Source organism: Oncorhynchus gorbuscha, unplaced genomic scaffold (genome assembly GCF_021184085.1).
Source record: "Oncorhynchus gorbuscha isolate QuinsamMale2020 ecotype Even-year unplaced genomic scaffold, OgorEven_v1.0 Un_scaffold_691, whole genome shotgun sequence".
In the NCBI taxonomy this organism is placed as follows: domain Eukaryota; kingdom Metazoa; phylum Chordata; class Actinopteri; order Salmoniformes; family Salmonidae; genus Oncorhynchus; species Oncorhynchus gorbuscha.
Genome location: NW_025745766.1, coordinates 140,001 through 154,525, shown reverse-complemented (window position 1 = coordinate 154,525; position 14,525 = coordinate 140,001). Strand labels below are relative to the sequence as shown.

The 14,525-nt window shown below is 43.0% G+C and overlaps 1 protein-coding gene across 2 annotated transcripts in view; it reads right to left on the bottom strand.

Annotated features, from left to right (window-relative positions):
• Positions 1-4,771: 4,771 nt before the first annotated feature.
• Positions 4,772-14,525, bottom strand: part of LOC124019824 (4-aminobutyrate aminotransferase, mitochondrial-like) — a 51,891-nt gene continuing 42,137 nt past the window's right edge. For both annotated transcript variants that reach the window (XM_046335257.1, XM_046335256.1), the window contains 3 exons: positions 7,624-7,673; positions 6,801-6,881; positions 4,772-4,954 (listed from right to left, as the gene is read on the bottom strand). In XM_046335257.1, coding sequence (XP_046191213.1) covers positions 4,793-4,954; positions 6,801-6,881; positions 7,624-7,673 — 293 coding nt within the window. In that variant the 3' untranslated portion in view covers positions 4,772-4,792. The remainder of the gene's footprint in view (positions 4,955-6,800; positions 6,882-7,623; positions 7,674-14,525) is intronic.

Genomic DNA, 14,525 nt, shown 5'->3' with positions numbered 1-14,525 from the left:
ATGTTTAACACCTGGTCAGTCTATGTCATGTATAACACCTGGTCAGTCTATGTCATGTATAACACCTGGTCAGTCTATGTCATGTAAAACACCTGGTCAGTCTATGTCATGTCATGTATAACACCTGGTCAGTCTATGTCATGTATAACACCTGGTCAGTCTATGTCATGTTTAACACCTGGTCAGTCTATGTCATGTATAACACCTGGTCAGTCTATGTCGTGTATAACACCTGGTCAGTCTATGTCATGTTTAACACCTGGTCAGTCTATGTCATGTATAACACCTGGTCAGTAACACCTGGTCAGTCTATGTCATGTATAACACCTGGTCAGTAACACCTGGTCAGTCTATGTCATGTTTAACACCTGGTCAGTCTATGTCATGTAAAACACCTGGTCAGTCTATGTCATGTTTAACACCTGGTCAGTCTATGTCATGTAAAACACCTGGTCAGTCTATGTCATGTATAACACCTGGTCAGTCTATGTCATGTATAACACCTGGTCAGTAACACCTGGCCAGTCTATGTCATGTATAACACCTGGTCAGTCTATGTCATGTAAAACACCTGGTCAGTCTATGTCATGTTTAACACCTGGTCAGTCTATGTCATGTAAAACACCTGGTCAGTCTATGTCATGTTTAACACCTGGTCAGTCTATGTCATGTATAACACCTGGTCAGTAACACCTGGCCAGTCTATGTCATGTATAACACCTGGTCAGTCTAACACCTGGTCAGTCTATGTCATGTATAACACCTGGTCAGTCTATGTCATGTATAACACCTGGTCAGTCTATGTCATGTATAACACCTGGTCAGTCTATGTCATGTAAAACACCTGGTCAGTCTATGTCATGTTTAACACCTGGTCAGTCTATGTCATGTAAAACACCTGGTCAGTCTATGTCATGTTTAACACCTGGTCAGTCTATGTCATGTATAACACCTGGTCAGTAACACCTGGTCAGTCTATGTCATGTATAACACCTGGTCAGTCTATGTCATGTATAACACCTGGTCAGTCTATGTCATGTATAACACCTGGTCAGTCTATGTCATGTTTAACACCTGGTCAGTCTATGTCATGTAAAACACCTGGTCAGTCTATGTCATGTATAACACCTGGTCAGTCTATGTCATGTTTAACACCTGGTCAGTCTATGTCATGTATAACACCTGGTCAGTAACACCTGGTCAGTCTATGTCATGTATAACACCTGGTCAGTAACACCTGGTCAGTCTATGTCATGTTTAACACCTGGTCAGTCTATGTCATGTAAAACACCTGGTCAGTCTATGTCATGTATAACACCTGGTCAGTCTATGTCATGTAAAACACCTGGTCAGTCTATGTCATGTTTAACACCTGGTCAGTCTATGTCATGTAAAACACCTGGTCAGTCTATGTCATGTTTAACACCTGGTCAGTCTATGTCATGTATAACACCTGGTCAGTAACACCTGGTCAGTCTATGTCATGTTTAACACCTGGTCAGTCTATGTCATGTAAAACACCTGGTCAGTCTATGTCATGTATAACACCTGGTCAGTCTATGTCATGTAAAACACCTGGTCAGTCTATGTCATGTTTAACACCTGGTCAGTCTATGTCATGTAAAACACCTGGTCAGTCTATGTCATGTTTAACACCTGGTCAGTCTATGTCATGTATAACACCTGGCCAGTCTATGTCATGTATAACACCTGGTCAGTCTAACACCTGGTCAGTCTATGTCATGTATAACACCTGGTCAGTCTATGTCATGTAAAACACCTGGTCAGTAACACCTGGTCAGTAACACCTGGTCAGTAACACCTGGTCAGTCTATGTCATGTATAACACCTGGTCAGTCTATGTCATGTATAACACCTGGTCAGTCTATGTCATGTTTAACACCTGGTCAGTCTATGTCATGTATAACACCTGGTCAGTCTATGTCATGTATAACACCTGGTCAGTCTATGTCATGTATAACACCTGGTCAGTCTATGTCATGTATAACACCTGGTCAGTCTATGTCATGTTTAACACCTGGTCAGTCTATGTCATGTATAACACCTGGTCAGTCTATGTCATGTATAACACCTGGTCAGTCTATGTCATGTATAACACCTGGTCAGTCTATGTCATGTAACACCTGGTCAGTAACACCTGGTCAGTCTATGTCATGTATAACACCTGGTCAGTAACACCTGGTCAGTCTATGTCATGTTTAACACCTGGTCAGTCTATGTCATGTAAAACACCTGGTCAGTCTATGTCATGTATAACACCTGGTCAGTCTATGTCATGTAAAACACCTGGTCAGTCTGTCATGTATAACACCTGGTCAGTCTATGTCATGTATAACACCTGGTCAGTCTATGTCATGTAAAACACCTGGTCAGTCTGTCATGTATAACACCTGGTCAGTCTATGTCATGTATAACACCTGGTCAGTCTATGTCATGTAAAACACCTGGTCAGTCTGTCATGTATAACACCTGGTCAGTCTATGTCATGTATAACACCTGGTCAGTCTAACACCTGGCCAGTCTATGTCATGTATAACACCTGGTCAGTCTATGTCATGTATAACACCTGGTCAGTCTATGTCATGTAAAACACCTGGTCAGTCTGTCATGTATAACACCTGGTCAGTCTATGTCATGTATAACACCTGGTCAGTCTAACACCTGGTCAGTCTATGTCATGTATAACACCTGGTCAGTCTATGTCATGTTTAACACCTGGTCAGTCTATGTCATGTTTAACACCTGGTCAGTCTATGTCATGTAAAACACCTGGTCAGTCTATGTCATGTTTAACACCTGGTCAGTCTATGTCATGTATAACACCTGGTCAGTAACACCTGGTCAGTCTATGTCATGTATAACACCTGGTCAGTCTATGTCATGTTTAACACCTGGTCAGTCTATGTCATGTATAACACCTGGTCAGTCTATGTCATGTAAAACACCTGGTCAGTCTATGTCATGTTTAACACCTGGTCAGTCTATGTCATGTATAACACCTGGTCAGTCTATGTCATGTATAACACCTGGTCAGTCTATGTCATGTTTAACACCTGGTCAGTCTATGTCATGTTTAACACCTGGTCAGTCTATGTCATGTAAAACACCTGGTCAGTAACACCTGGTCAGTAACACCTGGTCAGTCTATGTCATGTATAACACCTGGTCAGTCTAACACCTGGTCAGTCTATGCCATGTATAACACCTGGTCAGTCTAACACCTGGTCAGTCTATGTCATGTATAACACCTGGTCAGTCTATGTCATGTATAACACCTGGTCAGTCTATGTCATGTATAACACCTGGTCAGTCTATGTCATGTATAACACCTGGTCAGTCTATGTCATGTATAACACCTGGTCAGTCTATGTCATGTTTAAACACCTGGTCAGTCTATGTCATGTTTAAACACCTGGTCAGTCTATGTCATGTAAAACACCTGGTCAGTAACACCTGGTCAGTAACACCTGGTCAGTCTATGTCATGTATAACACCTGGTCAGTCTATGTCATGTTTAACACCTGGTCAGTCTATGTCATGTATAACACCTGGTCAGTCTATGTCATGTTTAACACCTGGTCAGTCTATGTCATGTAAAACACCTGGTCAGTCTATGTCATGTATAACACCTGGTCAGTCTAACACCTGGTCAGTCTATGTCATGTATAACACCTGGTCAGTCTAACACCTGGTCAGTCTATGTCATGTATAACACCTGGTCAGTCTAACACCTGGTCAGTCTATGTCATGTATAACACCTGGTCAGTCTATGTCATGTATAACACCTGGTCAGTCTATGTCATGTATAACACCTGGTCAGTCTATGTCATGTATAACACCTGGTCAGTCTATGTCATGTATAACACCTGGTCAGTCTATGTCATGTAAAACACCTGGTCAGTCTATGTCATGTAAAACACCTGGTCAGTCTATGTCATGTATAACACCTGGTCAGTCTATGTCATGTTTAACACCTGGTCAGTCTATGTCATGTAAAACACCTGGTCAGTCTATGTCATGTATAACACCTGGTCAGTCTATGTCATGTATAACACCTGGTCAGTCTATGTCATGTTTAACACCTGGTCAGTCTATGTCATGTATAACACCTGGTCAGTCTATGTCATGTTTAACACCTGGTCAGTCTATGTCATATATAACACCTGGTCAGTCTAACACCTGGTCAGTCTATGTCATGTATAACACCTGGTCAGTCTATGTCATGTATAACACCTGGTCAGTCTATGTCATGTATAACACCTGGTCAGTCTATGTCATGTATAACACCTGGTCAGTCTATGTCATGTAAAACACCTGGTCAGTCTATGTCATGTTTAACACCTGGTCAGTCTATGTCATGTTTAACACCTGGTCAGTCTAACACCTGGTCAGTCTATGTCATGTATAACACCTGGTCAGTCTATGTCATGTATAACACCTGGTCAGTCTATGTCATGTTTAACACCTGGTCAGTCTATGTCATGTTTAACACCTGGTCAGTCTATGTCATGTATAACACCTGGTCAGTCTATGTCATGTTAACACCTGGTCAGTCTATGTCATGTTTAACACCTGGTCAGTCTATGTCATGTTTAACACCTGGTCAGTCTAACACCTGGTCAGTCTATGTCATGTATAACACCTGGTCAGTCTATGTCATGTTTAACACCTGGTCAGTCTATGTCATGTATAACACCTGGTCAGTCTATGTCATGTATAACACCTGGTCAGTCTATGTCATGTTTAAACACTTTGTGACATCGGCTGAGCTTTAGAAATACATTTGATTGAAAGAGCAGGTGTTCTTAATGTTTTGTAGACTCAGTGTGTGTGTACTCACTCTGTACCAGATGAACATGGCTTTATATGCATTCTCATTGGAGCAGGATCCACAGGCCATGGTCTGAACACGGCTCATACCACTAGGAGCAACCTGGACAGAGGAGGAGAGGGGAAGTGGGGAGGAGAGAGAAGGAGCATTGTGGATGGTATCCAGTCTACAGTAGTGGGGTCCAGCTAGTATCCGTCACTAGTTATTGTCTGGTCTATTTAAATGGGGTTCAGCTAGTATCCATCACTAGTTAGTGTCTGGTCTATTTAAATGGGAGGAAGTCAGTCTACAGTAGTGGGGTTCAGCTAGTATCCGTCACTAGTTAGTGTCTGGTCTATTTAAATGGGGTCCAGCTAGTATCCATCACTAGTTAGTGTCTGGTCTATTTAAATGGGGTTCAGCTAGTATCCATCACTAGTTAGTGTCTGGTCTATTTAAATGGGGTCCAGCTAGTATCCATCACTAGTTAGTGTCTGGTCTATTTAAATGGGGTCCAGCTAGTATCCATCACTAGTTAGTGTCTGGTCTATTTAAGTGGGGTCCAGCTAGTATCCATCACTAGTTAGTGTCTGGTCTATTTAAATGGGGTCCAGCTAGTATCCATCACTAGTTAGTGTCTGGTCTATTTAAATGGGGTCCAGCTAGTATCCATCACTAGTTAGTGTCTGGTCTATTTAAGTGGGGTCCAGCTAGTATCCATCACTAGTTAGTGTCTGGTCTATTTAAATGGGGTCCAGCTAGTATCCATCACTAGTTAGTGTCTGGTCTATTTAAATGGGGTCCAGCTAGTATCCATCACTAGTTAGTGTCTGGTCTATTTAAATGGGGTCCAGCTAGTATCCATCACTAGTTAGTGTCTGGTCTATTTAAATGGGGTTCAGCTAGTATCCATCACTAGTTATTGTCTGGTCTATTTAAATGGGGTCCAGCTAGTGTCTGGTCTATTTAAATGGGGTCCAGCTAGTATCCATCACTAGTTAGTGTCTGGTCTATTTAAATGGGAGGAAGTCAGTCTACAGTAGTGGGGTTCAGCTAGTATCCATCACTAGTTAGTGTCTGGTCTATTTAAATGGGGTCCAGCTAGTATCCATCACTAGTTAGTGTCTGGTCTATTTAAATGGGGTCCAGCTAGTATCCATCACTAGTTAGTGTCTGGTCTATTTAAATGGGGTTCAGCTAGTATCCATCACTAGTTAGTGTCTGGTCTATTTAAATGGGGTCCAGCTAGTGTCTGGTCTATTTAAATGGGGTCCAGCTAGTATCCATCACTAGTTAGTGTCTGGTCTATTTAAATGGGAGGAAGTCAGTCTACAGTAGTGGGGTTCAGCTAGTATCCATCACTAGTTAGTGTCTGGTCTATTTAAATGGGGTCCAGCTAGTATCCATCACTAGTTAGTGTCTGGTCTATTTAAATGGGGTCCAGCTAGTATCCATCACTAGTTAGTGTCTGGTCTATTTAAATGGGGTCCAGCTAGTATCCATCACTAGTTAGTGTCTGGTCTATTAGTAAAGGATCCAGTGTGTTGTGTGTTGTATGTTGTGTGGTGTGTGCTGTTGTGTTGTGTGTGTGGTGTGTGTGTGTGTGTGTTGTGTGTGTGTTGTGTGTGTGTGGTGTGTGGTGTGTTGTGGTGTGTGCTGTGTGTGTTGTGTGGTGTGGTGTGTGTGTGTGGTGTGTGTTGTGTGTGTGGTGTGTGTTGTGTGTGTTGTGTGTGTGGTATGTGTGTTGTGTTGTGTGTTGTGGTGTGGGTGTGTGGTGTGTGTGTGTTGTGGTGCGTGGTGTGTTGTGGTGTGTGTGTTGTGTTTGTGTGTGTTGTGTATTGTGTGTGTATTGTGTGTTGTGTGTGTTGTGTGTTGTGGTGTGTGTTGTGGTGTGTGTGTGTGTGTGGTGTGTGGTGTGTTGTGTGTGTGTGTGTGTTGTGTGTTGTGTGTGTGTGTGTGTGTCACTCACTGAGAGAAGGCTTTCTGCCAGCTTTTCCGGAAAGTTCTCGGGTGGCATGATCCCAAGAGCTGGCCTGTTCACAAACGCACTCTGAGAGGAGGAAGAGGTAAACATGGGGAACTGTCAGATAAACCTGAGGAGAGATGTTCAACTCCAATGTCTTCTGATTGGTTTTCAATACCAGTTAGTGCTGAGAGATTCCATTTCGTTAGGGTCTTTTCTCTGTGAGCTCATAGAGAGCAGCAAGGTATCTCTACCTGAATGTACATGATCTGAGTGATTGATAGTTGGTATTCAGCAGTCATGAAGCCTTATTTACTGTGAAGGACGACTGAAATAGTGGTTTTGTCAGACAGCAGAGGCAACAGCTCCATAGTGATGAGATGATGACTTGGAATGAAACAAAGTCATCAAATTAAACTAATGTAATATACACAACAACTGAAATATTTGATTAAAGTAAAGTGAATAAATGATGGTTAGTAAGTGATAAGCAGTAATGAACCGTCACTAACATCATGGGATATTTCTTTAAAATATATTCTGTGTTACAGCATTTTACCCACATAACGCATTTACTCCCTCCCTGCCTCCCTCCCTCCCTGCCTCCCTCCCTCCCTGCCTCCCTCCCTCCCTCCCTCCCTCCCTCCCTCCCTCCCTCCCTCCCTCCCTCCCTCCCTCCCTCCCTCCCTCCCTCCCTCCCTCCCTCCCTCCCTCCCTCCCTCCCTCCCTCCCTCCCTCCCTCCCTCTACCTCCCCACCTCCCTCTCCCTGCCTCCCTCCCTCCCCCTACCTCCCCACCTCCCTCCCTCCCTCCCTGCCTACCTACCTACCATATTGTTGGGGTTGGACATCACTTTAATGAGTGAGGGATGGTTGTATCCTGAAAGAGAAAATAAAGAGAAATATTACAATTCGTGTCACCACTTCATTATAACTAAACCATTTGAACCCAATGGAGTCAAACACAAGCTACAACCTAACCAACTATTGTAGTGTAGAAGACTGATTCCCACTGATGTAGCATATGAAACACTACAGTGTTTGACTGTACTATCAGCCTTATATAAAGACCTGCATAGCAGTTCCAGTTTCCACCACTAGGGGCCAGTACGAGAAGAGAGAACCCCTCAGACAGCAGGGCACGAATGCACAAAGAGTCTCAAAGTAGAAGTGCTGATCTAGGATCTGTCTATCTCAGGGCTCTCCAACTCTGTTCCTGGAGAGATACCCTCCTGTAACCTCTACAGGAACAGATGCCCTCCTGTAACCTCTACAGGAACAGATACCCTCCTGTAACCTCTACAGGAACAGATACCCTCCTGTAACCTCTACAGGAACAGATGCCCTCCTGTAACCTCTACAGGAACAGATACCCTCCTGTAACCTCTACAGGAACAGATACCCTCCTGTAACCTCTACAGGAACAGATACCCTCCTGTAACCTCTACAGGAACAGATACCCTCCTGTAACCTCTACAGGAACAGATACCCTCCTGGAACCTCTACAGGAACAGATACCCTCCTGGAACCTCTACAGGAACAGATAGCCTCCTGGAACCTCTACAGGAACAGATACCCTCCTGTAACCTCTACAGGAACAGATACCCTCCTGAAACCTCTACAGGAACAGATAGCCTCCTGTAACCTCTACAGGAACAGACACCCTCCTGGAACCTCTACAGGAACAGATAGCCTCCTGGAACCTCTACAGGAACAGATACCCTCCTGTAACCTCTACAGGAACAGACACCCTCCTGTAACCTCTACAGGAACAGACACCCTCCTGTAACCTCTACAGGAACAGATAGCCCCCTGAAACCTCTACAGGAACAGATACCCTCCTGTAACCTCTACAGGAACAGATACCCTCCTGGAACCTCTACAGGAACAGATACCCTCCTGTAACCTACAGGAACAGATACCCTCCTGTAACCTACAGGAACAGATACCCTCCTGGAACCTCTACAGGAACAGATACCCTCCTGTAACCTACAGGAACAGATACCCTCCTGTAACCTCTACAGGAACAGACAGCCTCCTGTAACAGGGTTGGAGAGCCCTGGTCGATATATTGTTCTTCTTAATGATCCTGGATCAGCAGTCTGACTGTGAGACACTGTGTGGATACAGGCCCTGAAGTTATAGAGCCTCATCATCCTAACCTACCACTTTCCCAACACACCTGGGTTCAAAACCTATTCGATATTTCCCGAAAACTTTTAGAATTTGCTTTAGCCTGCCTGGAGTGCCAGATGGGCGGGGTTTTTGTATTTTATTTATTTATTATTTAGAGCCATTCTATTGGTCCGTTAAAGCCAGGCCACCGCAATCAATCAAGCGAATAAATTGTATTTAAAATAGTATTTGAACCCAGGTCAGTTAACACAAAGAATGTGGTTCTCTATGACAGCTGTTTTAGCCAGCAAAACTATACATCATGACATGCAGCCTGGCTTCATACCCAGATACTAGCATGAGGACTTCAAGCTTAGTGTAGAGTGAGGCAGCAAAGCAGGTTGCTCTTTGAAGGTTGTGATTGTAGGTGTACTTTGACGGAAAGTGCACCGGGTGTATGGCCACGGGGCTGTGTGTGTCTGGTCCAATACAGTGTGTGTGTGATCTCTGCCTCATGGCTTTATCTCAGTATTCCAGACTACTGTTACACCTCAGAGACAGAGAGACATTTAGAGAGAGAGAGAGAGACAGAGAAATTGAGAGAGAGACAGAGAGAAATTGAGAGACAGAGAGTGAGAGAGAGAGAAATTGAGAGACAGAGAGTGAGAGAGAGAGAAATTGAGAGACAGAGAGTGAGAGAGACAAAGAGAGAGACAGACAAAGAGAGAGAGAGACAAAGAGAGAGAGAGAGAGACAGAGAAATTGAGAGAGAAATTGAGAGAGAGAGAGAGAGAGAGAGAGAGAGAGAGAGACAGAGAAATTGAGAGAGAAATTGAGAGAGAGAGAGAGAAATTGAGAGACAGAGAGTGAGAGAGACAAAGAGTGAGAGAGACAAAGAGTGAGAGAGACAAAGAGAGAGACAGAGAAATTGAGAGAGAAAAACAGAGAGGGGAGGGGTTATTGCAGGTCTTGTGATTATTTATTTGTAATTGCATTGGTCCAGGGCAGGGGCCTGTGTGTGAATGGCCTGTGACAGGGTGAGTCATTGACCTGTCTCCATGCAGTCTGTTAGAGAGAAGCTGATTGGATAATATTAACAATAAATACTGTCAAACCCCTGGCCTCTGTGGCTGTCTGTGTATGTATGTGTGTGTGTGTGTCTGTGTATGTATGTGTGCGTGCCTGTATGTGTGTGTGTGTGTCTGTGTATGTATGTGTGCGTGCCTGTATGTGTGTGTGTGTGTCTGTGTATGTATGTGTGTGTGTGTGTGTGTGTGTGTGTGTGTGTGTGTCTGTGTATGTATGTATGTGTGTGTGTGTGTGTCTGTGTATGTATGTGTGTGTGTATGTATGTGCGTGCCTGTGTATGTATGTGTGTGTGTATGCGTGCCTGTGTGTGTGTGTGTGTGTGTGCGTGCCTGTGTGTGTATGCGTGTCTGTGTGTGTATGTGTGCGTGCCTATGTGTGTATGCATGTCTGTGTGTGTATGTGCGTGCCTGTGTGTGTATGTGTGTGTGTGTGTGTGTGTGTGTGTGTGTGTGTGTGTGTGTGTGTGTGTGTGTGTGTGTGTGTGTGTGTGTGTGTGTGTGTGTGTGTGTGTGTGTTGGTCTCTACGTATGTCTCAGTGCGAAACGCACCATCTCCCCTCTTATTAAACTGTCGCTGAGTTGTCACAGCGAGTTTACAACAGGACATGCTTCTGGTAACCCTAGCAACCAGGGCTATGTGTTACTATGGCAGCATTAGTCCCCTGAGAGAGAGAGAGAACAGCATCACAGAGACACAAACCCTACTGTAGATCACTGACCTGTCTGACTGGACCACAACACTTTATCACTCATCATCACCAGTGGGGTAGTGGAAGGTAAACGCTGAGAATATACAGGGCTTTTCTTGATTTACCATGAAGGTAAACGCTGAGAATATACAGGGCTTTTCTTGATTTACCATGAAGGTAAACGCTGAGAATATACAGGGCTTTTCTTGATTTACCATGAAGGTAAACGCTGAGAATATACAGGGCTTTTCTTGATTTACCATGAAGGTAAACGCTGAGAATATACAGGGCTTTTCTTGATTTACCACGAAGGTAAACGCTGAGAATATACAGGGCTTTTCTTGATTTACCATGAAGGTAAACGTTGAGAATATACAGGGCTTTTCTTGATTTACCATGAAGGTAAACGCTTGATTTGAGAATATACAGGGCTTTTCTTGATTTACCATGAAGGTAAACGTTGAGAATATACAGGGAATATTTTCTTGATTTACCATGAAGGTAAACGCTGAGAATATACAGGGCTTTTCTTGATTTACCATGAAGGTAAACGCTGAGAATATACAGGGCTTTTCTTGATTTACCATGAAGGTAAACGCTGAGAATATACAGGGCTTTTCTTGATTTACCATGAAGGTAAACGCTGAGAATATACAGGGCTTTTCTTGATTTACCACGAAGGTAAACGCTGAGAATATACAGGGCTTTTCTTGATTTACCAGGGCTTTTCTTGATTTAGGTAAACGCTGAGAATATACAGGGCTTTTCTTGATTTCTTGATTTAGGGCTTTTCTTGATTTACCATGAAGGTAAACGCTGAGAATATACAGGGCTTTTCTTGATTTACCACGAAGGTAAACGCTGAGAATATACAGGGCTTTTCTTGATTTACATGAAGGTAAACGCTGAGAATATAAGGGTGAAACGCTGAGAATATACAGGGCTTTTCTTGATTTACCACGAAGGTAAACGCTGAGAATATACAGGGCTTTTCTTGATTTACCACGAAGGTAAACGCTGAGAATATACAGGGCTTTTCTTGATTTACCACGAAGGTAAACGCTGAGAATATACAGGGCTTTTCTTGATTTACCACGAAGGTAAACGCTGAGAGAATATACAGGGCTTTTCTTGATTTACCACGAAGGTAAACGCTGAGAATATACAGGGCTTTTCTTGATTTACGAAGGTAAACGCTGAGAATATACAGGGCTTTTCTTGATTTAAGGTAAACGCTGAGAATATACAGGGCTTTCTTGATTTACCATGAAGGTAAACGCTGAGAATATACAGGGCTTTTCTTGATTTACCATGAAGGTAAACGCTGAGAATATACAGGGCTTTTCTTGATTTACCATGAAGGTAAACGCTGAGAATATACAGGGCTTTTCTTGATTTACCATTAATAGCGATTAGAGTTGACCGACTACATGTTAACTACATCACTGGCATGTAATCTGGTCCTTAACCTGCTAACTCCTACAGTCCTTAACCTGCTAACTCCTACTGCATGTAATCTGGTCCTTAACCTGCTAACTCCTACAGTCCTTAACCTGCTAACTCCTACAGTCCTTAACCTGCTAACTCCTACTGCATGTAATCTGGTCCTGATATCTGTATTGAGCCAATGTTGCCATTAGTTATATGTTAACTATATATTTTAAATCTTAGTCCACCTTCTCTCTGGGTAGAACCTTTAAATCTGAATCCACCTTCTCTCTGGGTAGAACCTTTAAATATTAGTCCACCTTCTCTCTGGGTAGAACCTTTAAATATTAGTCCACCTTCTCTCTGGGTAGAACCTTTAAATATTAGTCCACCTTCTCTCTGGGTAGAACCTTTAAATATTAGTCCACCTTCTCTCTGGGTAGAACCTTTAAATATTAGTCCACCTTCTCTCTGGGTAGAACCTTTAAATCTTAGTCCACCTTCTCTCTGGGTAGAACCTTTAAATATTAGTCCACCTTCTCTCTGGGTAGAACCTTTAAATATTAGTCCACCTTCTCTCTGGGTAGAACCTTTAAATCTTAGTCCACCTTCTCTCTGGGTAGAACCTTTAAATCTTAGTCCACCTTCTCTCTGGGTAGAACCTTTACATCTTATTCCACTTTCTCTCTGGGTAGAACCTTTAAATCTTAGTCCACCTTCTCTCTGGGTAGAACCTTTAAATCTTAGTCCACCTTCTCTCTGGGTAGAACCTTTAAATCTTAGTCCACCTTCTCTCTGGGTAGAACATTTACATCTTATTCCACCTTCTCTCTGGGTAGAACCTTTAAATATTAGTCCACCTTCTCTCTGGGTAGAACCTTTAAATCTTAGTCCACCTTCTCTCTGGGTAGAACCTTTACATCTTATTCCACTTTCTCTCTGGGTAGAACCTTTAAATCTTAGTCCACCTTCTCTCTGGGTAGAACCTTTAAATCTTAGTCCACCTTCTCTCTGGGTAGAACCTTTAAATCTTAGTCCACCTTCTCTCTGGGTAGAACCTTTAAATCTTAGTCCACCTTCTCTCTGGGTAGAACATTTACATCTTATTCCACCTTCTCTCTGGGTAGAACCTTTAAATCTTAGTCCACCTTCTCTCTGGGTAGAACCTTTAAATCTTAGTCCACCTTCTCTCTGGGTAGAACCTTTACATCTTATTCCACTTTCTCTCTGGGTAGAACCTTTAAATCTTAGTCCACCTTCTCTCTGGGTAGAACCTTTAAATCTTAGTCCACCTTCTCTCTGGGTAGAACCTTTAAATCTTAGTCCACCTTCTCTCTGGGTAGAACCTTTAAATCTTAGTCCACCTTCTCTCTGGGTAGAACCTTTAAATCTTAGTCCACCTTCTCTCTGGGTAGAACCTTTAAATCTTAGTCCACCTTCTCTCTGGGTAGAACCTTTAAATCTTAGTCCACCTTCTCTCTGGGTAGAACCTTTAAATCTTAGTCCACCTTCTCTCTGGGTAGAACCTTTAAATCTTAGTCCACCTTCTCTCTGGGTAGAACCTTTAAATCTTAGTCCACCTTCTCTCTGGGTAGAACCTTTAAATCTTAGTCCACCTTCTCTCTGGGTAGAACCTTTAAATCTTAGTCCACCTTCTCTCTGGGTAGAACCTTTAAATCTTAGTCCACCTTCTCTCTGGGTAGAACCTTTAAATCTTAACCCACCTTCTCTCTGGGTAGAACCTTTAAATCTTAGTCCACCTTCTCTCTGGGTAGAACCTTTAAATCTTAGTCGCCCTTCTCTCTGGGTAGAACCTACCTCTCCTGTTCTATTATAGTCCTAGTCAGAGAGATTCTCAACTAGAATAGCTACATTGTGTCCTTCCTCCACTTCCTGACAGTTCCATTAGGTTTCATAACATCACTGTATAATGTTCTCAGTTAATAGGAGACATACTGTAGACACACATTTACATCATTAATGACTCAATGGAAATCCATCAGGACAAAGTCAAATATCACACACACACACACACACACACACACCCTTATCCTCATAAACCAGATAGGAGATGAATAAGCCCCTGAACAGATGGCTTCTCTCTCAGTCTCAGATAAGACAGAGTCCTAGAAACACTCCACACGCCCTACATGCCCCCTATTCCCTACATATTACTCTGGTCTAAAGTAGTGCACTATAAATGGCTCCCTATTCCCTACATAGAGCTCTGGTCAAAAGTAGTGAACTATAAATGGCTCCCTATTCCCTACATAGAGCTCTGGTCAAAAGTAGTGAACTATAAATGGCTCCCCTATTCCCTACATAGAGCTCTGGCCAAAAGTAGTGCACTATAAATGGCTCCCTATTCCCTACATAGAGCTCTGGTCAACAGTTGTGCACTATAAATGGCTC